The 27910-nt window shown below is 37.4% G+C and overlaps 1 protein-coding gene across 1 annotated transcript; it reads left to right on the top strand.

The window, feature by feature from the left end:
• Positions 1-229: 229 nt before the first annotated feature.
• HINT3 (histidine triad nucleotide binding protein 3) lies at positions 230-23577 on the top strand. Its single transcript, XM_027848650.1, has 5 exons — positions 230-443; positions 12689-12806; positions 15497-15566; positions 19222-19348; positions 20852-23577. Exons 1-5 carry the CDS (start codon positions 264-266, stop codon positions 20897-20899), a joined length of 543 nt encoding a protein of 180 aa, XP_027704451.1. The 5' UTR covers positions 230-263; the 3' UTR covers positions 20900-23577.
• The last annotated feature ends 4333 nt before the right edge of the window (positions 23578-27910 follow it).

Below are 27910 nucleotides of genomic sequence, written 5' to 3' on the forward strand. Positions count from 1 at the left end.
GTGACCCGCTGGGGAGGTTCGGCGGCCCCAGCAGGGGGCAGCCCTGTTCGCGTGCCTACCCCGCCCCCTACCAGACGCAGTCCTCACGCGGAAGCGGGCACCAGAGCCCGAGCTCCTCGCGCTCAGCGGGAGGCGATGCCACGCACCGCCCAAGGAGGCGGAGCCCGGGAGGGGGCGGGGCCTCGCAGGGGCGGGGCCGAGGCCGACTCTGCGGCGGCCTCCTCCAGCTTCAGAGCGTCGTCGGGCAGCCCTGGGCCACTGCCATGGCCGGGGAGCAGGGGTTCCCCAGCAGCGACTCGCCACCCTCTCCGCCCGCCGTGAGCGACTCCGGCGCGGATGAAGGGGCGGCCGCCTGTGTGACCGGAGAGGGCTACGACCGCAAGTGCGTGTTCTGTCGGATCGCTCGGCGGGAGGAGCCCGGCACCCAACTGCTGCCCTGCGAGGTCAGCTGGGGGCGGGGGAGGGAGGGCACCGGCGCTGGCGGAGCCTGGCTCGATCTCTAAGCGCTTACGTTTATGCCCGTGTGTCATTGTACTGGGGCTGGGGACTTTGCAAGGAGGGCCTGGCACAGACTTGGACCCCCGATCCCAGTTTGGGGGTGCAGGTGAGACTGGTGTATCTCCCCTCAGCTGGGGGGTCCAGCTGTTGGAAGGTAACTCACTGACCGCCGGCTAGCTGTGGTCTGGGTGCCGCTTATCGAGTCTTTCGAAAAGAAGGATCGCTTTTCCAAAAAAGGTGTTTGGTGTATTGAGGACGCCTTCATTTCTGTTTACAAAATGGCTTTAGTATCTTCAGTATTTAGTTTCTTAAGTATAGTATATTCAAGATATCGCTGTTAGAAAATAAAATGAGGTGTGTGATGATAGCAAGGAGGAAAGCTTTGTTTAAATAGTAGCTGCTTACTGTTTTTCCTTTCAGAGGATTGTAAACCGCATAAACGTCCACCAGCATTGTGGATGGCAGAATATGTGGCATATCAATGCAAATGGCATAATAAAATCAACAAACATTTATTAAGCGCCCACTGTGTGCCAGGCACAATGCTAAACGCTGGGGATACAAAAGAGTCAAGAAATAGAAATTAATTTTTAAAAATAGATTGTAAACTTAGTGATCATCAAACAGAACATTCAAATAAAATAAAAATTAAAACACACAATCACAAATGACAAACTATTTATTATTTATATGTATGTATGTGTATATACATACTTTAACAAAAATGTCTCCTTTACTTCTGTGTCCTCTTCTGATATCTAATAATTAAATTTTTTTTGTTTTTTTATTGATACTGAGTAATAATGGTAGTGGATGTGTATGTTCTTCTGATTCTGCTTCAACTCTTCCATATTATTTATTTTGGTTGTTTATTATTTATTTATTTTCAAAGGGTGTTGATCTGTTCTATTGAAACAGGATGAATTTATGTTGCTGTTTCCAGTAGCTGTACCTATGGACTGTTTGCGATTAGGTGGGGCTTTTTTTCCCCCAAATTTTATCATTTTGCACAGTGAGGGCCTTTTTTTTTTTTTAATTTAAATAACATCATTAGGATATTCACCTACTATTACTGGCTCAAAGGGTACTCTTGCCATTTGCTTTTCAGAAAGATTGCACCAGTTCTCTGCTCCACCCATAGTGTAATACTACAGCCAGTGTGCCCACAATACTACCAATATTGAATTTTTATAATTTTAATTATCTTTACTAGTTTGAAGGGTATATATATATTACTTCACCATTCTAACTTGCATTTAATTTTTTAAGCATTCAAGTGTTTTTTTAGGTGATTATTAACAATTTCCTTCCAGCACTGCCTCTTTAAAGTTTTTTTACACATAAATATGTGTGAATTTCTTATAGGTTTTTGAAGTCATTTTTATCAGCTGTACATTCAGTGCAAAGATTTTTTTTAATCCATTGCTTTTTTACTTGGGATTTTGTTTTTATGTGAAAATCCTATTTCTACATAATAAAATTTCTTTTGTCTCCTACAATATCTTTCATTTGTTAGGGAAAAAAAAACTTCTTTCTCACCACAATTTCAACTAATTTCATTTTTTTCCTGATGTTTTGTGATGTGTTTTAAGATATTTAGATAATGGATCTAATTGCTATTATGGTATTATATAATATAGTACTGCAGAAAAAGGGGGAAAATTCTATATGGGATCTAATTCTACCAATTTTTACAAATTTCTCTTGATCCCTTCCCCTGCGTTTTGTAATCCTTGGGTTTTTCAGACACTCATCTATTGAATCCCTTTGGTCTAATTCTAGATTGTCTCTTCTCCTGTTTAGCTTTTTTATTGTTTTGTTCGGTGTCAGTTTTGTTTTTATAGTGTAATCAAAACCTGGTTGTGAAAGTTTGACCTTTCTCCTTCCTCCCCATCCCTCCAACTCTAATATATGTTCTTTTCCATATAAATTTTGTATCATTTTATTTCTTTCTATGAAAGGAAATTTGGAAAGACATAAAATTTTATGAGGGGCAGACAGCTAGAGTTTTACCCACATACAGGTGTACGGAGAGACAAAAAAACAAAGGGAAGAAAAAAGGTAATAGGCTGTTTAACATTTTACAAATTGATGTGCATTTTCACTTGCATTTAAAAAATTAAATAGTTGTATTTTTGCTTCCTTTTTGATTGAAAGTTAAGTGGCAAAATGTTTAAAGTAAATGCTGACTTCTCTGAAAAGGTTGTAGAAAGAGTGCTAGATTTAGAGTTAGAGGACCTGGCTCAGTTTATTCCTGGTATAACCCTGGGAAACTCACTCCACTTTCCTGAGCCTCAGTGTCCTTGTCTGTAAACTGAGAGGGTTGGACATGGGGATCTGAGGTCTCTTCCAGTAGTTCACTTTCCCAACTAATCAGTGAGATCCAGTGAAAGGTGGGACTGTTACCCAATATCACTTACTCCTCTGGTTTTAATTGGGAAAGGCAAGGAAATGTAAACTCCCTTTTAATGTTGTGGAGATTGTGAAGACCAGTAGAATTTATCCTCCTTGGCTTAGAATAATAAAATTCCAGAGTTGGTTGTTTACTTTTTTTGTGTGTTTATTTTTTAAATCTCTAGTATTCATTCTGTATTAATCTAGCCAAAATCACTGGCAGCTAACTTAAAGCAAACTTGGAACATGCTGGCTTGCTCCAAGGGTTGTTTCTTTTCTATTATTTATGCCATCAGATTTTTCTGTTTCATATCATGCTCCACTTATTCTATCAGGAGTCTATTTCACAGCTCATATTGGGCTAATCGGATGTTTGGAAATGATGAAACAAAAATCAAGGTTTCTCATATGATGAATGTACTGGCCTGAGGAAAAGGAAAAATTGCAAATAATACCTTCTTTTAAAAGTACTCAGGATAAATTTATAAAGCATGTAATGGAAACATGTAAATAGCAACTTGTACCTATGAATAAAAGATATATACCCCCTTATTTTAAAACATAGATGTCGTCCTGAAAAGGAACTTATGAGTCATTTAAAATGCCACGGTGAGTTCATTAGACTTCCCTACCCTCCACCCCCATTCTACTAAATTCAGTTTAAGTTTGTTGTACACATAGTCTGTGCATGAACTATTTCACATACCATGATTACACTTTTGCCACTGGACTTAAGTGACCCCAGGAGAGAGTGTGAGGCTCACAACTTTGTGCAACTCTGCCTCACTTAAATCCAGTTTACACACAAGTCAAGACATCACCCAGGACATCGTGGTGATGTCATTGGTCCTCTTCGAAAACCAAGGAGGAGCAAATGGCCCACCAGTAGTATGAGTTCACCATTTCAAAGAATGATCTAGTGGATCCTTTTGTAAAGAAAATAAGTACTTTTATATAAAGTAATTCTGTGAAGTAGGCAGTAGTGATAGAGAGTACAGAAAGCATGGGCTCTAGAGTCAGAGAACCTGCATTCACATTCTTTCTCCTAAACTTACTATATGTGTGACTTTGGACCTCTTTGGGCCTCAGTTTTCCTCATCTCTAAAATGAGGAGGTTAGACTAGACCTCTGAGGTCCCTTACAATACTAAATTTGTGATCTTAATTTATAATTTATGAGTGAAATTTCACATATCACTTGATTAAAATGAAGTATACCTGCAACTAATGAGGTTGGGTGAAGTGATGCTCAGAAGTATTTGGGATCACCAGAATCTTGAAAAATTTATTGAAGAGATAAATAGAGATGATACTTCTTCACATTCTGGGTCTGACTATTTTGCCTTTTTAAACCAGAGAGGTCAGTATCTTGTTGAAGAGTCTTTCTGCATTTAAAATAAGGTAGTCCCTATCTATCATGATCACGGTCCATTTTTCAGTACAGACATAAGGCCTTTCCAGGTGAGTAGAACTTGCCAGAGCTTCTGCTGGCATAGCTTTTGAGGACCTAGAGTCATATCAATACCACAGTGATGCATAGTAGTCTATAGGTAGAAGAGATCTTTCACTGAAGAAATTGGGCATCAGTTTAAATATTCTAAACCGTGAAATGCTTAGGCAAAACTAAGCGTGTTTTTCTGGTTTTCTGCTTGACTATACCTGAATCTAGCCAGGATAATATTGCAGTGCTAAACTGCCCTCAGATCAGATTGATCTAAAACCTTAGATATTATTGCTGTTATCTGCCAACTTTCTCTAAAACACAATAGTTTTTGTCTACATATGTCATATTTTAGTGGCTCAGTTGAATTAGAGTTAAAACCAAGGAAAGCATTGATACCTGTGGGTGTGGGTAAACTACTTTAAAACACCTTCTTGTGGGTGCATTCACGCTGGCAGGTTGGCTTGTTATTGCTTTCAGAGTTCTAGGGGTAAACCCATGAGTACTAACCCCTTAACCAGCTCATGAGCCCACATTAGTATATATGCTTCCCAGCCAGTGAACTTAGTTCCTTATTGAAGGCAATTTACTGATGGCATAGCATGAAGGGTGGTTTACACAGTGTTTGTCCCAACACCAGGGTATACTGTCCATACAAACTTAAAGTACGGTTATAGAGAGGTAGAGGTAGATGTGCAGGGAACATATTCATGCTAGGGAACTCAGAACCCTAAAACTGCATGCAGGTCTTTGATGCCCTTTTTTTTAATGCAGTCTTCACAAGATTGACTGGGAGATATGGCAGTAGTGATGGATGAGTTGTTCACTTGTTCAGCAGTGCCACCTCCAAGTAGGGAGAAGCATTGGCTGGATCAAACAGGTCATTTTGGCAGCCTTGTTAACTCCTCACCGGGCTCTGCTGTACTAGGATGTGCAGTGTGTGCAATCGTTAGCTCCTTGATCTGGATGGGCAAGCCATGCTACTGGGCAACAGCTGGGCTTTTCTCAGGGCAGGGAATCTCTTCTGGAATCTTTGACTAGACTCTCTGGGCTCCCATTTTGATAGGCAGCTGCATATTTTTTTCCACCTAAGCCACTATCTTGGCTGGGTAATAATAAGTACTCTTCAGCTGGAGTGCCACAGTGCTTTTTCACTGTGGTCGATAATGTTTAGCTTCAGAATTTCAGCTCTAAGGTTGATTATCTTCTGACCGGAAGTAGGGTCAAGCCTCTTCTGATGACCATCCTTTGTGGCTTAAAAGCCTCTGCCCTTCCTAAGGCACTGGAACTCATTCGGGGCTGATTTGGCCTAATTCTGTCAGTCCTACTTCCCCAGCTGTCTTTGGGCATCCTTTTGGGGATGTCATGCAGAAGAGTGATTAGGGACAAAGGTATGAATGTAGTTTGTGTTGTTGAGTTAAGTTTTTGTCTCCCTGGCCTTTTCATATGCAATTGATCTATTCAAGCCACTGACATTTTTAGGATAAGGAACTTCTGTTTTGCATATGAAGACCTTCTCATTCATTTCATTGTCTTTGGGTTTTTTGGGGTTTTTTTTGTCCTTCTAAACCTCTGCCATTCTCTCATTGGAAGTACCCTCTGCCCTTGCAGCCTTTCTCTCTGATTGGATGGCTCCTCCCAGAAGCTCCACTTAAGGAGAGCTCCCTGGCCTGCCTTGTCTCATTCTTTCCCCTATTCCAGACTTTTTACTGGGTCCCTGCTCTGCAGTACCTTTTTCTTTCCTCTTCTTCCCCCATCCCTGCCCCTTCTTCCATTAGAATGTAAACTCTTTGAGGGCAGGCACTATCTTTCTTTGTATTGGTAATCCCAGTGCTTAGCACAATGCCTGGCACATAGTAAAATAGTAGCTTAATGCTTGTTAAATGACTGACTTCATGTATGGCAGTGAATTTTTAAGAGTTCCGTGTAAAAATCTCTTCTATAGGCTTTAGATTAATAGGCTCGATACATAATCCTAAAAAAAAATTATACCTTCACCCTACTAATTTAAAACTATTTGTTTTTACCATCCTAGACTAATGGTTTTCCAACTGTATTCTCAGCTACCAGTACTTCCTATGAATTTTGTTCAGATAATAGGGGAGTCGGGTACATTAATTTGGTGGCTCTGTAATTTCATGAATGTATTTACTCCTTCCAATGGCACCTTCACTGGTAGCCACCGTAGATCAGTGGAAAGAACTGAGTTACTTAAACTTTCGGTGCCTCAGTTTCCAAATCTATAAAATGAGGGAATTGGATTAGATGGCTTCTGAAGTCCTTTTGAGCTTTGATTCTATAATCATAGTGTGATCCACCCATACCATTTCATACTGTGATATTTCTGCTCACACCCTCTAATAAATTCTCCATGGAGAACTACAACAGTGCAACATCAAATCACTGGATCTGTTTTAACATTTTTATACCATTTCAGATCTAAATCACATCATTTGCATTTCAGCTGGAAAGCACTGAAAGAAGAGGATGAAAAGTTCTTACATAATAACCAGTCTTAGTGCTTTAAGGTTTAAGAAATGATTTCTTCACAACTATCCAGTGGGTTGTCACAGAATCTCAAAGTGGAAGGCACCTCAGAATCCATCTGATCCAAACTAGTTTTAAACAGGTATCTCCTCAACAGCGTGCCTGACAAGTGGTTATTCTGTTTCCTCTTGGAGACCTGCGGTACAGGGGAACCTACCACCTCCCAAGGCAGCTCATTCTGTTTTTTGTACAACTGTATTAGGAAGTTTTCTTTTCAATCAAAGCTAAATCTGTCTCTTTGTAACTTCCATCCATTGTTCTTAGTCCTACCCTTTGAGACCAAGTAATGCAAGTTCAATTCTTTTGCATGAAAGCTTTTCAAATTCTTCTTGACATCTTGTATGGCTCCCTTAAATCTCTCCTTTTCAAGCTAAAACATCCTCCTTTTCCCTTGGTCAGCCCTTTATATGTCATGATTTCTAGTCCTCATCATCCTGATTTCTACTTCTGAATGTGCTCCATCTTGTCAGTGCACTTCTTAAAGTGTCTTTGGGAATGGGAAATGGCACTAGACTTGGGATTTCTTTGGTTTGAGGAATTCTTGATAAGGGAGCCCCCTGTACTAATTTGAGAAGGTACAGCAGGTCTTTGCAACCTAAAGCCTTAGAGTTGGGCAGGGCAACCAAGAGGTCAGTTGACTTGTTCAGGTCACAGCCAATATGTGTCAGAATCAGGACTCGAACCTAGGTTTTCCAGACTCCTAGAAAAGCATTTTATACATTATACCATGCTGCTTCTCAAAATGTCAGTACCTTAAAAATTCATTATACCAGATATGGTTGACCAGGGCAGAGTTCAGTAAGACTTGTCATCTCCCATAGTCTAGACACTATAACTTTCAGTGTTGCCTAAGAACAAATAAATTAGTACTTTTTTTGGCTTTGACTGTCAAGTTGTTGATTCATAATGAGCTTGAAATTCACTAAAATTTGCAGACCTATTTAATATAAACTGCCGTACTTCTCTCTGATTTTTTTGAGAGGACTACAAATGTAGGGCTTTACATTTACGTCTGTTGAATTTTATCGTACTAATTTTGACCCATTCTTTTTGGCAGAATTTTTTTTGGATCCTGATTCTCATCCAGTATTTTAGCTATCCTTTTCAGCTTTGGGTTGCCTGCAAATTTTATGAGCATTCCATCTTTGCTTTCATTCAGATTATTGTTTTTAAAAAAAAAAGTGAAACAGTACTAGGCCAAGGACAGATCCCTGGGGCATGCCACTAAAGAGATTTCCCTCCAAGTTGTCACTGTCCTGCTATGACTGCTCTTTAAGTCTGCTTTTCTCTAGGCTATATCTTCTCTAGCTTCCTACAAGGGTAGCATGAGATAGTGTTTTGTCGAAATCAAGGTATAGCATTTCCTTGATTGCACTTTAGTTTAGTTTGGCATGTGTAGTCTTTACTCCCTATCCTAGATGTCCCCTAACCCTTCCTTTTATATGATGTTCTAGAATTTTGCCATGAATGAGATCAAACTTTTATTTAATTGAGATAACATGTGCTCTTTTCTAGTCCTGAGGCATTGCCCCCATTCTCTCAATTTTTTGGAGATCACTAACCATAACCCAGCAATCATACCTTACAGTTTTCTCAATACCATGGTTATAGTTCATCTGGATTTGGCGCCTTGAACTTTTTGAAGGCAGTTAAGCCCTTTTTTTAACTTTCTCAACTCCTATGTAATGAAAGTTCTATTTCCCTCATTTTATAGGTAATTAACCTTAAGCTTAGTGACATTAGTGATTTGCCCCAGGTTCATCTGGAGAGTATATATTAAAACCAAGACTATAATCCAGGTCTTTTAATTCTGAGTCTTTTATGCAGCCTTACACAACCTTTAAAGAAGGGTGGCAGATATGAATAATACTCCTCTGCCACCCTTCTTTAAATGGCTCCTAAATTCAGAAGGAAAAACAGATACAATGTACCCTTAACATTTTAATATTTGGAGGAACTTGGGTGTAGGGATGTAGCCCAGGGAGTGTGGCCATGATGGAGCAAGCTTTTTTTTATTGGTGACTTCGTATCATCAAAACAGTCTCTCTGCTGAAGGTGTTCCAAGAGTAGATGACAGTGCAGCTGATATCCTAACACCCATTTTAACAGTCTTTATTGGGTTATTTGCTGCAGTCATGAGACAGGAGGGAACATTTAATACTTGGATTTTTGCTGTCTTCTCCTGTTTCCATTCTTGCTGCTTGCTGGAGGTTGGAACAGCAAGACAAAGAAGCCATTCTCTGAAACCTACTGCCAGGCAGGATTTTTTTTGTTTTGTTTTCTTTAGGGGAGAATCTATGTGGAATATAGTACTTGCCTAATCATGGTTTTTCCTTTTTCTATTTTTTTTTTGTGCTTTTAAAAATTAATAAACTTTTATTTTCTCTCTCATTTTATATTCCCCTCCTTTCCATTGAAATACAAGAAAAACAACACCTTTGTAACAAATATACATAGTCAAACCAAATTCTCACATAAGCCATTTCCAAAAATATATGTCTCACTTTGCATCGAGTCCAACTCTGTGTCAGAATGCAGGTTGCATGCATGATCATCATCGTTGTAATGGTTGGGCATTGCATTAATCATAGTTCTTAACTGCTTCAGAATTGTTTGTCCTTAAAATGTTGTAATCATATAAACCATTCTCCTGGCTCTCTTCAGTTTTCCTCAGTATCATTTCATACAAGTCTTCCCAGGTTTCTCTGAAATTTTTTCATCATTTTTTATAACCCAGTAGTATTCCATTACATTCATACAGCATAATTTTTTCAGCCATTTCCTGATTGATAGGCCCCCCCCTCCCCCTTTACCCCTTAGGGTAAAACCCTAGTAATAATATTACTGGGTCAAAGGGCACTAGCACTTCTCATGGTTTTTTCATTGAAGCCAAGTTTGCTAGCCAGTGAAATTGCTTTCCTTTATTCATATTCTGTTTTAAAGTTATGGTGACTATGGGAAAAGAAACCCAGTAGGAAATAGGTGACTCTAGGAAAATGTTTATTCAGAAAGGTTGTTACATGTGTTATTTTCATGCGCACTGAATTAAATTTTAATTTTATAAAAGAGAAGAGGATAATAAAACATGATTCCATTTCCTATACTCTGAACTACATGAAGGTAGAAACCATGCATATCTTTTCTTTTTTTAAAATTTGATTTAATTTTTTTCGATGAACAAAAACTATTTTCTCTCCCCCTCCATCCTCATTGAAAAAAGAACAAGAATGACGTTTGTAACAAACATGCATAGTCAATTAGAACAAATTCCACATTGGTCATGCCTCCAAAACATATCTTTTTAAATTGTATACCTCTCTCTGCCTGTATCACGCTTGATACACAATAGTTGCTCAGTTAATGTCTCATTAAATGAATGAGGGAATAAAATCTTCCTTAGTAGAGGAGTGAATGAATATCCTATAAGAGCAAAAACACTTTTACTTTGTTGGCCAGTCAAAGCTAAGTTTTTGCTGCATTGAGGTCTCTTGTATATAGCAATGCCATATATATTCTAATTCATGATAATATATCTGTGATCTCCTTGATGTGGTTATTGTAGCCTCATTGCTCATCCTGTGTGACTCTTATTTTTGCCTTCCCATAATATGACCACAAAGGATCCACCCAGTGTGTTGGAGGCCCTCTGATTTGAGTATACCATCAGAGTATGCAGGCTATCTATTGGTTATGCCTAGATCTCATTAAGCACAAAAAAAATGGAGCGAAGGCTGTTTTTGATTGATTGGTATATACTTTCAGGAAATGAAAGTCTTTTGAATGGCTTGTAGAAGAAAACCAGAAAAATAGTGATTGTAAACCTATTCCCCCCCAAAAAAGAAGTTAAACTGTAACACTTGGATCAGTGACTGCCAGATAGAGTGCAAAGTTCTTGTTATAATGGAAGAAAAGATTGAATTAAGAGAAAGTAAAATGCAAAAGAAAAAAAAGTCATTACTTTTTATGTTATGATAACCAGAACTTTAAAATATGTTTTTGAGTCAGAGAAAACACATATACCATTAGCAATGAAGAGAAAACATGAACTATGAAATCCTTGATAATGAAGTGGCACTGGGCCATCTTATGATTGCTTTTTTTTTTTTCATGATTCCTTTTTTTATAATCAGCCTTCTTGTTCACTGGGATAAATGAAGGTCTCATGAAACTAGTTTTCTGGGTTTCTTTATAGAAATTGTCTGTATAATTCTAAAACCTGCTTTGAGTGAAACTGGCATCATTCAGCTTTAATCTAAGTACCACTTCCAGTGAATTGAGATTTATAGTTTCTGGGCAGTGCCAAAACAGCATTAGGAAATATTTACAGAACTTCTTGTTTCTGTATTGAATTGTTAAATTTAACCACTCTGTGTCCTGGAGTTTGTAGCCTTGGGTTTTATTCTGGAGACGATCTGTGAATTCTTTCAATGGAAATTTCATTTTCCATGTTCAGAAGTTCTGGGAAGTTCTTTTCTATTACTCTCTTCATTATGGTGTCCATTTATTATGTTATATTCTTCCAGGAGACCTATGATCTTTAGGTTGTCACTGTACATCCTGTCTTTGAGTTCTGTATGTTTTGCTTACATAGTGACATTTTCTTTAAATGGTTTTTTTTGTTTTTGTTTTTTTTTTTGCTTCTCTTCTTCTAGGTTGTTCTTCACTTCTGGTATATGCATTCCCAATCTTTCTCCCCCTCTATTAATTTGGTGTTGCTTGCTTTTGTAGATTCAAGTTTTTTTTCTGTTGATTACTCTCATAATTCTCATTTAAACTGCTCAGAAAAAGCATTTTGTGGTTCCGTGTTCTCAAATTCCTCAGTCTCATCAAATGTTGAATCATTTTCCTTTATTTTGAAGTGTTTATTCATAGATGCCCGAACTTGTTTATGAGATCTGGAGAGCACATTTCTTTCTGTTACTATTTTTCCTGTTGATTTATCTGTTAATGTTCAAGGTCTTTGAGTTATCTTCTTCCTAGGATCTTTGGTACTTTTAGTCTTCCTCGTCTATTTTCCTTATCACTCGCTTCCCAACTCCCTCCCCTCTGATTGTGGCTTCCTGCCAGACTGGATCTCAAAACATCTTAGCCTCCTTCCATACTAGGCAATTTATGTTTCATCAGCCTAGGTCTTTGCCCCAGCTGACTTTGAAATGGTCAGAAGTGACCCTAGCTGGATGCTGTGCTCTTCCCTCAGGCTTGGGAGCGGTCCCTACCATAGATTCCTCCCCTGGTGACCTTCTGTTCACTCCTTCTGTTCCTCAGTTCTCTGACCCAATGCAGCAGTTCAGAGTTTTGTAGTGCTGGTGCTTCTGGATTGCAACCCCCAAAATGCTTTTGTTTTGAGGCTATGGCTAAACTGATGGTGGGACCCAGACTTCTGTAATGTCTCCACAGTACAGGAAAGAGGGAGGGGAGACTGGGATAGCTTTTGATATGAGTCTGTGTCCTGTTTTTGCGTCTGCTAGTGCAGCTTCACTGCTGGAAGCATTTGGGAGGTAGGGGAACAATGCAAAGTGAGCCCAGGGTCAGTGAGTGTTAGTTCCTGGGGGATGTTGTTTGTTTTTCTTCCTTTTTCTTTTCTTTCTTTCTTTTTTTTTTTTAAGCCTTCTTTTGGATTCTGGGTGTCCTGGACCATGGAAACAGCTGAACTTAATTTATCTTTGGCACATAATTTATGTTTTGGAGGTTGTAGAGATCAGAGAAAATGTCTAGTCTGCCATCTTGTTGCTCATGTGCCTCAGAACCAGAAAATGCTTTTAAAAGATTAATTGAATAACAAAAGAAAATGAATGTTTTATTCCATTAGCCTGAAGACCTGGTTTGCTTCCAAGACATCAGACCTGGGGCTCCACACCATTATCTCGTGGTGCCAAAGAAGCACATTGGAAACTGCAAAACCCTAAAGAAAGAAGATGTACCATTAGGTAAGACTTTAATAATATCATTTATGGTGATATCATCTTGGATTGGAAATTTTAGAAAAGCAATATTAGTTTTATTTGAAAATGTCATGGTATGGCTTGGCTCTATGTGATATACGATCACAAACTGGCTTAAATGAGATAATGTTTGTAAAGCACTTAGCACAGTGCTTGGCAGATTGGAGATGCTTTATAAATGCTTATTTCCTTCGTTCTATGCTGAACCTAGTTTGCTACATTTACCTTTTGAGCTCATAGTATAAATTCATGGTAACTAAAACACTGGAACCTTGGAATTTGGGACCTAGTGATCAACTTTTGCTATGGGTGAAAGGTTTAAGTCTATGTTTATGATAGATTAAGCTTTCTTCTCCCAGTTCTGCTGCCTTTTTACACCATAACCTTTTATACCTTTAAGTTACTTGGGCTCAAAGTTTGCCGTGATTATTCTTATCAGAGCCTGGGATCAGTTGGCTAACTATTTTAAGATACCTTGCATGAGAGACAAATTGGGTTAGATTCCAGAAGGTACCTGCATAATGTCTTGGAGCTATTCTGATCTTCAGAATATCATAGAATCATAGACATATGAGTTAAAAGGATCCTCAGAGGTCACTTACTCTAGCCCCCTTATTTGATAGATAAAGACTGAGGCTCAAGGAAGTTTTAGTGACTTGCCCCAGGTCTTGTGTGTCAAACCCAGGGCCCCTGTCTTTAGACCAGGTGCTTTGTACTATCATGATGCCTCCCTTAAAAATGTGCCTAATCTGTAACTAGTATCTTGCTTCCCTGCCAAGCTCTGGGCCTCTTTGAATTTAACGGGACCAGATTTAATATTTTTTGTTGTTCTTGAGGCGTTTCAGTTGTGACTGACTCTGTGATATTTGGGGTTTTCTTGGCAAAGACACTGGAGTGGTGTGCCATTTTCTTCTCCAGTATTTAATGCTAGTGTTTCTTTATTTTTATCGAAAGGTTCCAGGTTCATGTTTGTGGTCATCGCTGAGTTAGAGATCAGTTTATTCTAAAACTTCATTTGTCTACAGAGTGGCAGCAGGTTGATAGTGAATAGAGATAACTTTATGTAATCTGTTTCAACAACTATTATAACTTGACATTGTTTTGTTATGTTCTGCAAACATGGAAAGATAATCTGATTGTTTAGTCTAAATACATTTTCATGATAGGTCAGTTTTCACAATAAATTCTGTTCGTATGCATTGTTTGGGAAATATGGCTTTCTACTTAATTTAATATATTTAATAATCAGGGTGACTGATTGCTGATCCCAACATTGCCAATAGGTAGTAACCATTTTCGAGGAATTAGATTTCAATAAACACTTCACTACATTAAATAAAATGTAATCTTTGATCCAAAAGGTAGTTTAGGATCTTTCAGTGCATCAGACATTTGTATGTTGCTCCAGGTAAAGAGTTCTTAAACTATTTTGTGTCATGGACACCTTTTCAGAATAAAGTTTTTAAATACAGAATAAATGATAATAGCCAGCATTTATATAGCACTTTAAAGTTTGCAAAGTGCTTTACTTGTGTTATCTCATTTGATTTTCATAACAACTCTGAGCTTAGTACTATTATTGTTTACATTTTACAGATGAAGAAGCTGAGGCTGAGAGAGGTTGCATGATTTAACAGGGTCACACAGCAGGATTGGCATTTAGGTTTTTTTGACTCTTAAACCCAAAACTCTAGCCAGTTTGCCATCCAGCTGCCTTAAAAAGACATAGGATTGCAAAGGAAACCAATTATAATGGAATCTAGTTATCAAGATATCAAAATAAAAATAAATTCATAGATCCCAGGTTAGAAAGCCCTGTAGATTTTCAAAGTATAGGAGATAGGGCTGAATTTAAACTGACCCTAAAGCATATCCTGAAATTTAGTTTTTTGATCAGTCCCTAAAAGCAGAATGCTTGCCTTTCGTTTTGAATCTCTCATCAAAGAACTGAATATGCTTCTCCTTCACCTTTCTTCCCCCAAAATCCTAGTTATTACAACGGTTTTTTTTTTTCGTTCAGAAGAATGAAAATTTAGTGTAATTGTATTTTTAATTTTTATGATTATTTCATATCACCATACTAGGATGTAAGAAATATTCTGGTGAAGCCTAGATTGTCTGTTATGTTTTCACCTAAAAGAAATTCTGTGTTATGATGTTGTGAAAACCAGATAAGCAGTATTTTACTTGTGAAGATGCCTTAATTTTCACCTGACGTGCTTGCTTCCTAAGTAGTCACCCAAACCCTTTAATGGTATATTGTTGCCATTAATTATTATCCTGCTAGTTTAGACATTGGAGACGAATTTTATGTGGGGTCTGGGCTTCCTTTAGTGATGAAAAGGGAAGTCCGTAGTGGCCCTGGCTAATACATTTTTTTTCCTTTGTACTTTATTTTTGGTCTGGACCCTCGGTGAGTGTTTCTCTGAGTAAAGTTATTTTCCTTTCTGGTAAGATGGGGATCCCAAACAATGGAATTTTTTTTTGTGTGGGGGGAGAAGTTACTTGTGCTCTAAAAAGTGGCTGAGGTCATCTCTCCATTTTCTCTAGGTTTCTTCATTAGTTTTTTTTTTTGAAAACTTACGATACAGAGTTAGAAGAATTATTAGTATGTGTTTTAGTATGCTTGACATATTAGTGTTTGCTAAAGGTAGTTTCTTTTTCTTTTTTTACAGTGGAGAAAATGGTTACTGTTGGAAAAACCATTCTTCAGCAGAAGAATGTCACTGACCTGAGTGATGTGAGGTATGAGTATACCCAGCTATGACCATATTGGGAATTATTAATTTTATAAAAGATTATTACTCATCAGGTAACGAAAGCAAAGCTGACAGTCTGTTGTACCTCAAATGGAAAATCTATTTATCTTTTGAAAGCTGAAGTTGATAGTAAGAATTCATTGCTAACGTGCATACTTTGTACTGCATGTTGTATTCTCACTAATTTCTTTACTATAATTGAATTGGAGTTGATCACATGACTGCTAAAGGAATGAATGTAAGAATTTACGCAAAATTCTGCCGTAGTGCTTTTTTAACAATGTTTTCACTAACCCCCATAGGTTGTTTCAATATCAAAAACTTCTGACTTTGCAAGATATCAACAGAAAGACCCAAATGAGATATTTTGGAAGCCCTATTCAATTGAACAAACATTTATTAATTGCCTACAGTGTGAGCGGCAGTTTGCTGCTAAGGCAAGGGGGTGGAGGGTGAGCAAAAGATACAAATATCAGTGAAACATATTCTTTGCCCTTAAAGAGTTCTTAATGTTAGAGAGTTTGCACACTCTCTCTTTATCTCTCTCTCACACGTGCGCACACACACACACATACACACACACACAGGGAAGGTGCAGTGTTATGTGGCATCTGGTTCTGGGATTCAGAGTTGTACCTTTAATCATAGGATCATGGATTTAGAGCTCAAAGGGCATCTAAGCCAGCCCTTATATTTTTATTTTAAAAACATCATTCTGAACTTAATAATAAAATGAACATTTTCCTGTACAGGTTATCAATAGGAAAAGAAGACAACACATGAAACAGTGACTCTTATTGTATACTTGCTTTTCCTTTTAGACATATAGTAAATTTAACAAGTAACTTTCAAAACTGTCCTGTATGACTGTGAAGGAAATTTCTGGACTTCCTTCTGTTCTTTTATATGCATTTAAAAAACACTTCAATGACCCTTTTAGCCTTCTATTTTCCTCTTTTTTTAGGGGTGGGTGGTAATCCCATTAATAGCTTTTTATCTCCCTTCTACTTCCCTTCTCCTTTTATCTTCCCCCTCACCAAATGGAAAAAGAAGAATAAAAAGTCCTTGTAATAAATGGGCATTATAGAACAAAACACTGGCCATATACTCAAATCCTTGTCTCATTCTGTACCTTAAATCCATCACCTCTTTCTGAGTAGGTGAATAGTATGCTTTATCATCAGTTCTTTCAAATCATGGCTAGCCATTACATTGTTCAGAGCCCTTAAGTCTTTCAAAATTGTTTTTCTTTACAGTGTTGTTGTTTTATAACTTGTTCTTGTGACTTCGTTCTGCATCAGTTCATATAAGTCTTCCCAGGTTTCCCTGAAACAGTCCCTTTCTTACAGGACGATAATATTCTATTACATTCACATACCATGATTTGTTGATTTTCCCAATTAATGAGCACCTCTTCAGTTTCCAGTGTTCTTTGCTATAACAAAAAGAGCTGCTGTAAATATTTTTTATACATATGAGTCCTCTTTTTTTGGTCTCTAACACCTTCCCACCCTGCCCCACTCCCACTCTTTACAATTGAGAAAACTAAGCTTGAGAGGTGTTAAGATTAATCTAGATAAAAAAATGGGAAATACCTGTGCTCCAAAAACATTAAAGCACTATAGAAATGTGAGATTAGATTAACAATTATTACTGTTCTTTGGCAAGTTCTACCTTGTAGTGAATTTCTTCCAGTAATTGCCACCCCAGATTTTCTCTCCATAGCCTCCACTCTTCCCCTCCTAAAGGAGAATTGCTTGTTTATTAAATAAAACTTTTTTATTCATTTCTAACATCATTGCTGTTTCCAATATCTTGTCCCATAGGCCACTTCCCTTTAACCAAGAAAAACAGTTAAGCAAAACAGGCTGAGGTACAGATCATGTTTGATAGCATGTGCAACATTTTACACCTTTGTAACAATGGTATAATTTTCATCCTTAGAGAAACACAGTTAGCTATGGAGCTGGAAGGGACATTAGAGATGAAATTGCCAGCCTTCATAATTTTATAGTAGAGTAAACTCGGGCTTAAGGGAATGAAGGTTGATCTTTACGTTAATCTTCAGTCTGCTATCTTGTAGGGTTGTTTTCCTTTGCAGGGTCATCTAGGCAAGCCAGGGCTGTACTCGTACTATCTTTGTGTTTCTAGATAAATCAGTTAAACCTCTCAGTGCCCCAAGCACCTCCTTGAAAATATTAATTACTGGTCAGTTGTTGATCTGCATTGGTGGAAGGGGGTTTCCTCACTCGGAGTTACCTATTAAATTATAGGTCTGGACCAAAACATCCCCCCCACCCCATCGAGGTCATTATAAATACTGTTCTCTGAATCTGCTTTTTTTTGTTCTACATTATTTCATACATATATCAAATCTTACCTAATTCTTTTACATTTCTCATATTCATTATTTATTATGGTGCAATTATATTCCATTACTCTTATGTCTCAAAACTGATTCAACTTCACAGGTACCCTCTTTGTTTCTAATTTTTGCTACCACAAAAAGTGCTGCTATGAATTTTTTGGTCCATATGGGACCTTTTTGGGAAATACCCTTATTAGTGGAATTTCTTGGTCAAAGGGTAAGGAGAATTTGGTCACTCGTTTTGGATAATTCCAAATTGCCTTCTAGAACAGTTTGACCAATTTTAGATCCATCAGCAATGTGCTAGTGTGCCTGTTTTTCCCACAGCCTATCTAGTAGTGATTATTGATATATAAAGAAACCTTGTTATGATGTGCCTTGCTCACTTGTCAGCCCAGTAACTGCCATTTGTGGTTTGGGTTGTTAAGTGGTGGGCACTTTGTAAAAATTTGTTATTATGTTGTTGGATGGATGAAGGGTTGTTATGAATGTGTGTATTCCTTTATTCACTACGTATGTTCCTTTAAAGTTGTATACAAACAGAATTTATGTAAACAAAATATCTTAAACACATTGTAAACTCTTAGAGAGCAAAACAACCCCCTAAAACCAAATCCTTATTTTCAGAGTAAAATCAAATGTTTGCATAGATTTGATCTGTAATGTTTTCCTCAAAATGAAGTGTACCTGTATGTGTTTTTAATATCTGCTGAAATTGTTCTTGAGAAGACTTGGGCTGTATGGCTTGGGCTCAGCTTTTAACAAAGACAAGAGTGCCCTCTGCTGATTGAATGATAGATCAACTCTGGTTTTTATACTTCACTGTTTTCATGGCTCTGTTTTTTAGGTTTATTTTGGGAGTGATATTTCTTAAATTGTGCTGCAAGGAATCCTGAAACACCTCAAGCTTTTTTTCCCCCTCAATGAACTTTACCTTGTTTGTTAGTAGGCATTTAATATAACAATTTTAGAGAATTTTACTATGAGATTTCTGCCATTTTTTTTTTAAACCAAAGGATTCTAATCGCCACCATGGAAAAGCTTGAGAACCACTGCTTTGGAAGGAGTCTTATGTATAAAAGGAGCACAAATGGAATCTTTAAAGACTTGAAAGTCCTAAGCTACTATGAACTGCTTTCTGGGAGAATTAATTTTGAATATCAAATCCAACCTTAGGGCATCTCCCTAGGATAATGTTTTTCAAGTAGATGAAAGTTAAATTATGGTCCCAAATTAATTTGTTAGCTTCTAACTCTCTGCTCCTCTTTTTCAGAATGGGTTTCCACTGGCCTCCATTCTGCTCCATAGCCCATTTGCACCTTCATGTCCTGGCACCAGCCAATCAACTGGGCTTCTTATCCAGATTGGTTTATAGACTCAATTCATACTGGTTCATCACAGTAAGTATTGTTAACTTACCAATAGTCAAGCTATAAAGGATTGAACAGTCCCTTCTCTGCCTTCCAAATCCTATAACTTCCCCTCCTCTGAGTAGTTTTATTCTCAACTGACAGGTCAATCCATCACAATTGTGTTAGAGGGAACAAGGGAAGGGAGCTAAGAAAATTTCCCCAAGGGTAAAGGGGGCTTTTAATAGTAGGTTATGGGTTAGTTTTTGTGGAAGCTAGTTAGGGAGAGTCTGTGAGCATCAGTGGTCATATCTGACCCAGGGTCCTCTGCCTAAACTAGTAGAGCTTTCTTGAGGCTTGAGAAAAATAAGCCCTAGCTGTTTTAGTTATATGACTCTGGCCCTTTGGCTTCTCAAATAAATATAAGAGGTGACTGGAATCTTTAGGGTTAGCTGTGTAACAACTGACCAGGCTTAGCTTTTAGGCACCCCTGGTGAAGACTAATGGCTGTACCTGCTTAATTTATCGTTAAGTAGTATATGCTTGTTTAGTTCTAAAAAGTTAAATGGTGTCTGACATCTGGAAGCTCATATTTTATAAATGTCAGCTTTTATCATCTAAATTGTATTCTCCAAATGATTTTATTTAGTTTGTTTTTAAAAAGATATCTGTAGGGTTCTAAATCACATTCCCTCACAAAGTGAAGCCTTTTTATATTCTTTGGAGAAAATGAGTAGAAATAAATGGGCATTTGTTAATGTATAGTAGAGTGGTTCTAAGAGAGAATAAATAAAGGCAATAATGAATACTCCAGTATTCTACCAAGACCTACTGAAAGGTCCACCTTAGTTGAGGAAAAACTCTAAAAATGAAGTTTTAAAAGAAGTTTTAGTTTGCTTTTTAAAAGTTTGGACTTGCACCTTTAATTACATATTAACTTCTTTGTTAATTTGAAAGAAAAATAACTGACACCTATGAAGTGCTTTAAAATTTATAAAATGCTGTAATAGCTTAATAAGTAGCCAAAGACTGCACTAAGACTTTGGAACAACCTGTATTATCTCATTTGAGCCTCAAAATAATCCTGTGAGGTAGGCATTACAGGTATTGTTTTCCATATATTATAGATGAAGAAACTTAGGCTCACAAAGGTTATGTGATATGCCCATGTACCCATGGTCACACACCTCGTAAGAGTCAGAAGTAGGATTTGAACGTAAGGCTTCCTGATTCCGAAGTCCAGCATTCTATCCAATAAAAGCCTGTTTTGCCAATGTGAAACAATTTACATTACGTTTGGGGGCTTTGACCAAAATTTCTAGTAAGCAGAAGCCAATTCAGTTGTATAGGGTTTGCATCGGAATGAAGTAAAAAGCATTTATTAAATGCTTACTGTGTGCAAAGCAAACTTTCTGAGTACTGGGGGAAAAGCAAGCCAGTCCCTGTTCTTTTTGAACCCATAGAGAAAGACAGCACATTTACTTGTATATAATGGGCCTTCACTATGGATAATTTGGCGGAGCAAATGACATTTTTCTTTCTTGATGTTTGCAGGCTGATCAGCTGATTGAACGGCTGCAGGCTGGACGTGCTACCAGTTGAAGGGTTGTCTTGATCTTGGCTCACAGTGAATGAAAAACTTCGGTGCTTAGGGATCTCTTTGCCAGTGTATAGCTTGATGTGGTTAGTGACAGGCCATCTGAATCAGTATAGAATCTTCTGCTCTGAAAAGATATGAAAACCTGTGTTTGAATCTTAATGAGACATGTGATCATAGTTAACATAAGTACTTTCTTAATGACCTTGGGAACGTTTTAATGGAAACAGTATAGGTAAAATCACATTCGAACTGATAGAGAATGGTTCTATACATATAGATGTGTGTGTGTACACACATAATAAGTTATTTTCGTTTCTGAATGGATGACTTCTAACTAATAGTGATTTTTTAATGTGTTTCTAAAAAAGGTCACACTACCAAGAAGTTCTGCTCAAGTTATTTTTAAAAACCCACTTTTATTATTTATTAAGTATTTATAACAGTTACTTTCTGTAATAATTACCTGGTTATATGCTGTTGTATGACAGGATAGGAAAGGAGAGGAGACTTATACCAAGCATTTTTCCCAGATCTGTTTACTAATTCAGCAGTAACTGTTTCTCATCCCCTTTAATCTCATCCCACTTAAGTATTATCTTAATACTTTGACAAAATGTTGCTTGTGTGTGTGAGACACCACTTACCTTTCCACTGGATCAGAGTGCTTCCCACTTTTTAAAGTTCACCTTTCTCCAGGTAGTTCATCTTCAGCTTCCTAAGGCTGTGACCATGATTTCTAGTAATAGTACTCATTAATTTTTTTAAAACTAGATATTAGAGTTTGTTATAATGGATGAGATTTTGCCTGTAATGACATGGGTTAGGGAAGAAATTCTTATAATATAGAAACTGATGATATGAATGTATTGAAATTGGCAGGAACTGTTTTTAATGACACATTTTTTCTTCTGTCTGAAGGAAACTGAATCAAAAATGAATGCATTTATTCTTCCTATGCCACTTCTTCCAACTACCCTTATCATCCCCACAAAAAAAAAAAAACATGCTTAGGGTTTATAGAAATTGTAAAGTAAAACAGGGGATCTTGTTTGATGCCTATAAAATCAACGAGACACAACGTGGTATAATGGATGGAGGACTGGCCTTAGAAATAGCAAGACCCGCCCATTAATATATGCTAGCTGTGTGACCATGGGCAAGTCACTTAAACTCTCACGATCCCTTGAGAGTTCCCAGTGCAACTGTCTAAGATGAAATTTAGAGATGTGTTTGTGATTGTATTGGTAGAGAGTTTCCATTCAGCAGTTCCTTACACTGATGAAATCATCGATCTGGACAAAAATAAATAAAATTCCTATTCCTGATAGTTTATTCCATTGTGTACATTGCTGAAAATAAGGAAGTGCCATTGTCTTGGTGCTAGTCCATTTTAGTACATCTCTTTCTAGTTTATACTCAAAATGGTGGATAAGAGTGAATAGTAGTGTATTACTTCTAGAGGATTATAGTATTATATGATGAATACAAATGCATATGTAAGGATTAGGGCCTCTGTGTTGGAATGGAATGATATTTAGTCTTAGCTATTGATGTTTGCCTACTTGTTACTAAAAAAATAGTACTTTTAATTAATGGAATATTGATACCAAACAAATCTGGCATTTAATGAAGATAGCTTAGTGAAGGATTTCATTCATTTGAATCCTGTTTTCCATAATTATTATTATTAGTTCAAGAGTGAAATGAGCTTCGAGATTTAATTTTAGTTGCTGGATTTTGGAGACTTGGGAGTAGACTCATGGATTGTTCACCGATAGAGAATGTTTGAGTTTGAAGAAACCTCTGATTCACCCCCCTCTTTATATGGAAACCTAATCCCAGAACGGTTAATCGACCTGCCTAAGGTCACATAGTAAGATGTATAATGGCAGAAGAAGAACTAGAACCTGGGTCTTCTAAGTTCTCCATCCATTGCTGAGTTGGGATGCCTGGAGCTAAAAACAGCAAATGAGATTGAATACAAGGTATGTTTTGGCCTGGCTTTCTGGAGAGAGCTTGTAGTAAACCTGCCTTATCAGCGAAAGCAATGTCTGTGTATCTGTCATCATAAATCACTTGACAGGAAAGGGGCTTTGTTCTTCCATCTCACCTTTTTGGCACTTTGCCAGGTTCTTTAATTTAAACTGATTTAATGGACTCCAGTTGTCTTAGTTAGATATGCATATTTAACAGACAATGATAATGCTGTTAGCAGTTTTATAGATTTTTCCGAGTAGTGTGAGCTCTTCTAGGTAGTCTGTTGTTGTGTGTATCTAGGTACAATAAACTATCTGATAACAATTTTTCTTCTCCCTCTCCCAACTGGAAACCCCAAGGAAAATATGAAGACACTATTTTTATTGGAAGCCCATCATATTTGTTTCCTGAAGTTAATGTTTTTCAGTTTACTAAACTTTTCACTTGGCCTTTTCAGTAAAATAGATTGAAGGGGGCTCACTAGCTATCTTCAAGATTTGGTAAGCAAAATAATTACAGCAATAAATAATAATAATTTATAAGCTTTTGCAAAAACGTTATGGTAGTATTGAAGACATTACTTATGAATACTGTGGTACTTTGTGACCACTGAATTGTGAGATATGCTAGATTGTTAGTAATGAGCCACATAAAATAATGTGAAAGAGAAAAGTAAGTAAAAATTAAAGATACTTTGTGTCAAGTTATGCTTTTCTGGAATATTATTTTATTGTATAAAATACAGGCCCATATTTAGATCAGAGCTAGAAATGGGTCAGGTTTAGATGTTCACGGGATCTCAGACATGACTGAGAGTAAAACAAGACAATTAAATTCAACAAACATTCATTCACCATACAGATTATTTTCAGGAGAGGCTCTTCAGTTTGAATCTAGTGCATTAGTTAGTGGAGTTGGCCATGATGCTGCCATAATCTCTGCTACCACTGTTGCTAATGCCTCTACTCCTTTTGCTCAGCTGAGTGTTAAAATTTTTAGAATGAGATAACCAGGTCCAACAGGCCAAGGACTAGTCAACATGTTTCTAGCTGTTTTGTTTTCATCAGTCCTATAGTTGAGAACAGAGCCAGGAAAGAGAAAGGACAGGGTTCCCCAGTCCCCTGTGCCCAGAAATGATTTTTAATTATTAAATATCCCTTGGATCAGGTGACCACATGCACTATGATTCTAGACCCAACCAATATCCTGGATCAAAACAAGATGGCGAGGTGCTCTGCTCAACACAATTATGCAGGTCAAATGGAACTTCCAGCAACCTGGGTGAATATAACAAGTGGTCCTAAATCAAAGTGGCAGAGGAATCCACAATGAGGGATTATTGCTGTTCGTGTATAAGACCCCAGTATTCATCAGGGATAAGTTGCTTTCCTCATTTTTAGGGTCAAGTCAATAAGCATTTATTAAGATCTTATTATAAACCAAGCCCTGTACTAAGTTCTGGAGACACAAAGGCTGTCCCTGCTGTCAAGAAATTTACAGTCTCAGGGTAAATCCAAAGCCCTTTTCTGGTCATATTTCTCTCATAGTGTAGTTATTGGATCAAAGAAGACCAAGAACCTTTCCTCTTGATGGTAGCAGTATTTGCTAATTCCCCAATATTTTCTATCTCTGTGTTGCTAAACCCAGTTCAACCCTCTTGGGAATAAAGATTTATTGATATCTAAAACAAATGTCAAGCAAAACACGCAATTCAATACCAGTCATGTTAAGGGGAGGCCTGAAAGAATAATAATAATAATTCAATATTAGAGTAGGAAGGTTGAGGATCTAGATTACCTTTTTATGTTGTTCCTCTTATGGGTCCCAGTATAATGACTATACAAGTAACATAGTTTCCATGTGCAATGGCAACACTCTTTATCATTTTTTGGAGCTGCCTTAAGTTGTACTCAGAATAAATTTGCTACTATAGTGTGAAGATAAGAGTTCAATTTGCAGATTAAAATAAGATAAGTGAACTGTACTTATAATAATCTCACACCAACTTACCGTGCAAAAAAATTCATAGAACACCGAAAGTCAAATTTCTTTTACAAAATGTTATATGAAATGTAGGGTTCTTGCAGGACAGAATGAAAAAACCTACTTAGTTCATCTTCTAGGATGTCTTTACTTGAATTTTAGATAATCTCTGAAACCCTTGGAACAATCATCCTGAAGACTAGAGCCTAAATTGAAGATCCTCCAAATCCAGATTATCTGAGATCCTGGTGATTTATGGCATTTGATTAATACTCGTTGCTTTGTGCTATGTATGTCACATTTATGGTGGGATGCAGGCAAAATGGGTCTCTGAATTTAACAGGGTTCTATATTTACAGAGCAATAGAATGTGGACTTTTAAAAATGATATATCATGGAAATTACATTACTTATGAAGAACTAGATGGAAAATGGGTGCCCTTTGATTGGGGAATGGCAGAACAAATTGAATACATGAATGTAATATAATATTAATGTGCTGTAAAAAAAAATGACTTAAGAATTCAGAAAAACTGGGGAATATTTACGTAAACTGGTAAAGAAAAAAGTAGAACCAGTAGGGAACAATCGACTAAGCCGATAGGAAGATGACCACAGTAATGTAAAGAAAATGATGTGGAGGTAGAGCCAATGTGATGGAATAGCACAAAGTACATTGAGCTCTCTCTACTCCAAACTTCTCCAAACAGATCTAGAAAATTCACCAGGTTGGATACTGATGGGGAAATCCAAGAAATAGTCATTTTCCCAGCCCAGGTATTCATAGTGAGAAAGCAAGGTCTGTGGTTGGAGTCTGGCCATAAGTGAACTGAGTGGAACACTGCAGTACCCAGAGACAGCATGTGCATCAGAGCAGGAGGAAGTTTCAGATCCATACTGCAGCACAGAAAAGGAGACAGTGCTAACTGGCAGATTTGTTACCCACTACCCAATTCCAGGTTGGACTTTGCCCTGGATTAGGCCACTTTGGGAGCACTGAAAGCTTATAGTTTCCCAGTCTGAGCTGTCTCTGAGATCCTGGAATAACACAACACTCAGTACCCCCCCCCCCCAAAAAGCCACAAGACAACAAGCGCAGACCTTCTGTCCAGAAGTATGCAGAGCCTGGCCCTAACATCTCAAGTCTGAAGTCAGGCTGTAGACTGGAAGAACGAGTGAACACAAAAGGAATCCCACCATAAAAAATTATTAGGGTGACAAAGACACTCAAGACAAACCTCCCAACATATACAAACAAACACCCAAAGAAAAACACAGCTTGGGCATAAATTAAACTAGAATTTCTGGAAGAGATGAAGTAAGAATTTTAAAAAAAGTTAATGTTTTTTAAAATGAAATGAGAGTACTAGAAGAAAACACATAGAAAAGAAATGAAAGTTATGGAGGAAAGAATTGGAAAAGGAAGTAACAGTTTTGGCATAAGAAGTACAAAACCTTGCCTAAGCAACAAACTCCCTGAAAATTAGTATGGACCAAATAGAAACCAGTGATTCCATGAGACAAGAAGAAATATTAAAACAAAGTCAAAAGATGTAACAGAAGAAAATGGAAGATCCCTCATAGCAAAAACAGTTGCCTGGAAAAGTAGCTAGCTGCTTAAGAAGAAAAAAATTAAGACTCATTGGACTCCCTGAATGCCATGACTGAAAAAAACAGCTTAGGCATCATTTTGCAAACAATCTTAAAAGAAAATTGCTTAGATCTCTTGGAACCAGAGGGCAAGAGGAAATAGAAAGAATACACTGGTCACCTCCTGAAGGAAACTCACAAATGAAGACTCCCAGGAACATGACCAAAATCTGAAGCTTTTGAGGTCAGAGAACTACAAGCAGCTATAAAGAAAGAATTCAAGTATCTAGGAGCCATAGTCAGGATCACACATGATTTAGCAGCCACCATGTTACAGAAACAGAGAGCTTGGAATATTATATTCCAGGAGACAAAAGATACAGGCTTACAGCAAAGGATAACTTACCCAACAAAACAACATAATTGTACTTAGGTAAAAATGGACATCTAATAAAATAGATGTCTCCTGAGCATTCCTGATGAAAGACCAGAGCGATGGAGAAACTTTGAAGTTGAAACATTCAAAAGTTAGGAGAAACATAAAAAAGGAGACACTAAGGAACAGTCCTAAGGAACTAAACAAGAATAAATTACTTAATTTAAATATGGGGTAATGATACAGGTCTCCTGAACCCTAGTTGGGGGTCATAGAGAGAATCTAATTAGACAAGATGTGAGAGTGGATCTGTTATGTCTTGAGAAGAATAGAGTAGGGAAAGGCGAGTGAAGTTCTTCCAATCCAGACTAAGAGCTTGGTGATGTTAATGTTCATTAATGTTTATTGTTTTGTACTATGCATGTCACTTATGATGAGGTGCATGTGAAATGGATCTTAAAATTTAATAGGATTCCATATATGCAAAGCAATAAAACATTGATTTTTTTCTTACAGTGATATAGCATAAAGCTACATTAATTATAAAGAACTGGAAGGAAAATGGATGCACTGGGGTAATAAGGTGGATAGGAGAATGAGGTTTAGGGGAAATTATCTCACAATCAGGATGTGCAAGTATCTATACAAATAAGGATGAGAGGGTAAAGGAAAGTAGCTGACACACGAACCTACCTCCTACTGGAACTGGTCAAAATAGGGAAGAATACATACACAAATATATTTTACAAAACAGGAAAGAGAAGGGAAATAGGGGAAGTAGGGAGAGGGTAGGTTAAGGGAGGGATTAGTTTTATGCAAAACAAACAGGATTTACAAACATTTATAGCTCTTTTTGAGGTAAAAAAAATGGAATGGGTGGGGGGGGCATAAATTGAAGAATGGCTGAATTGTATGTAAATGTAATGGAATATTATTGTGGTGTAAGAAATGATAAAGGAGATGGTTTCAGAGAAAACTGGGAAGACTTGGATAAACTGATGCAGAGTGAAGTGAACAAAACAGGAGAATGTGACAGTATGTAAAGACAAATAGGTTTAATAGAATAAATTCTGATCAACATAATGAC

This window comes from Vombatus ursinus, unplaced genomic scaffold, assembly GCF_900497805.2.
Source record: "Vombatus ursinus unplaced genomic scaffold, bare-nosed wombat genome assembly UNPS02006779.1, whole genome shotgun sequence".
Taxonomy (NCBI): domain Eukaryota; kingdom Metazoa; phylum Chordata; class Mammalia; order Diprotodontia; family Vombatidae; genus Vombatus; species Vombatus ursinus.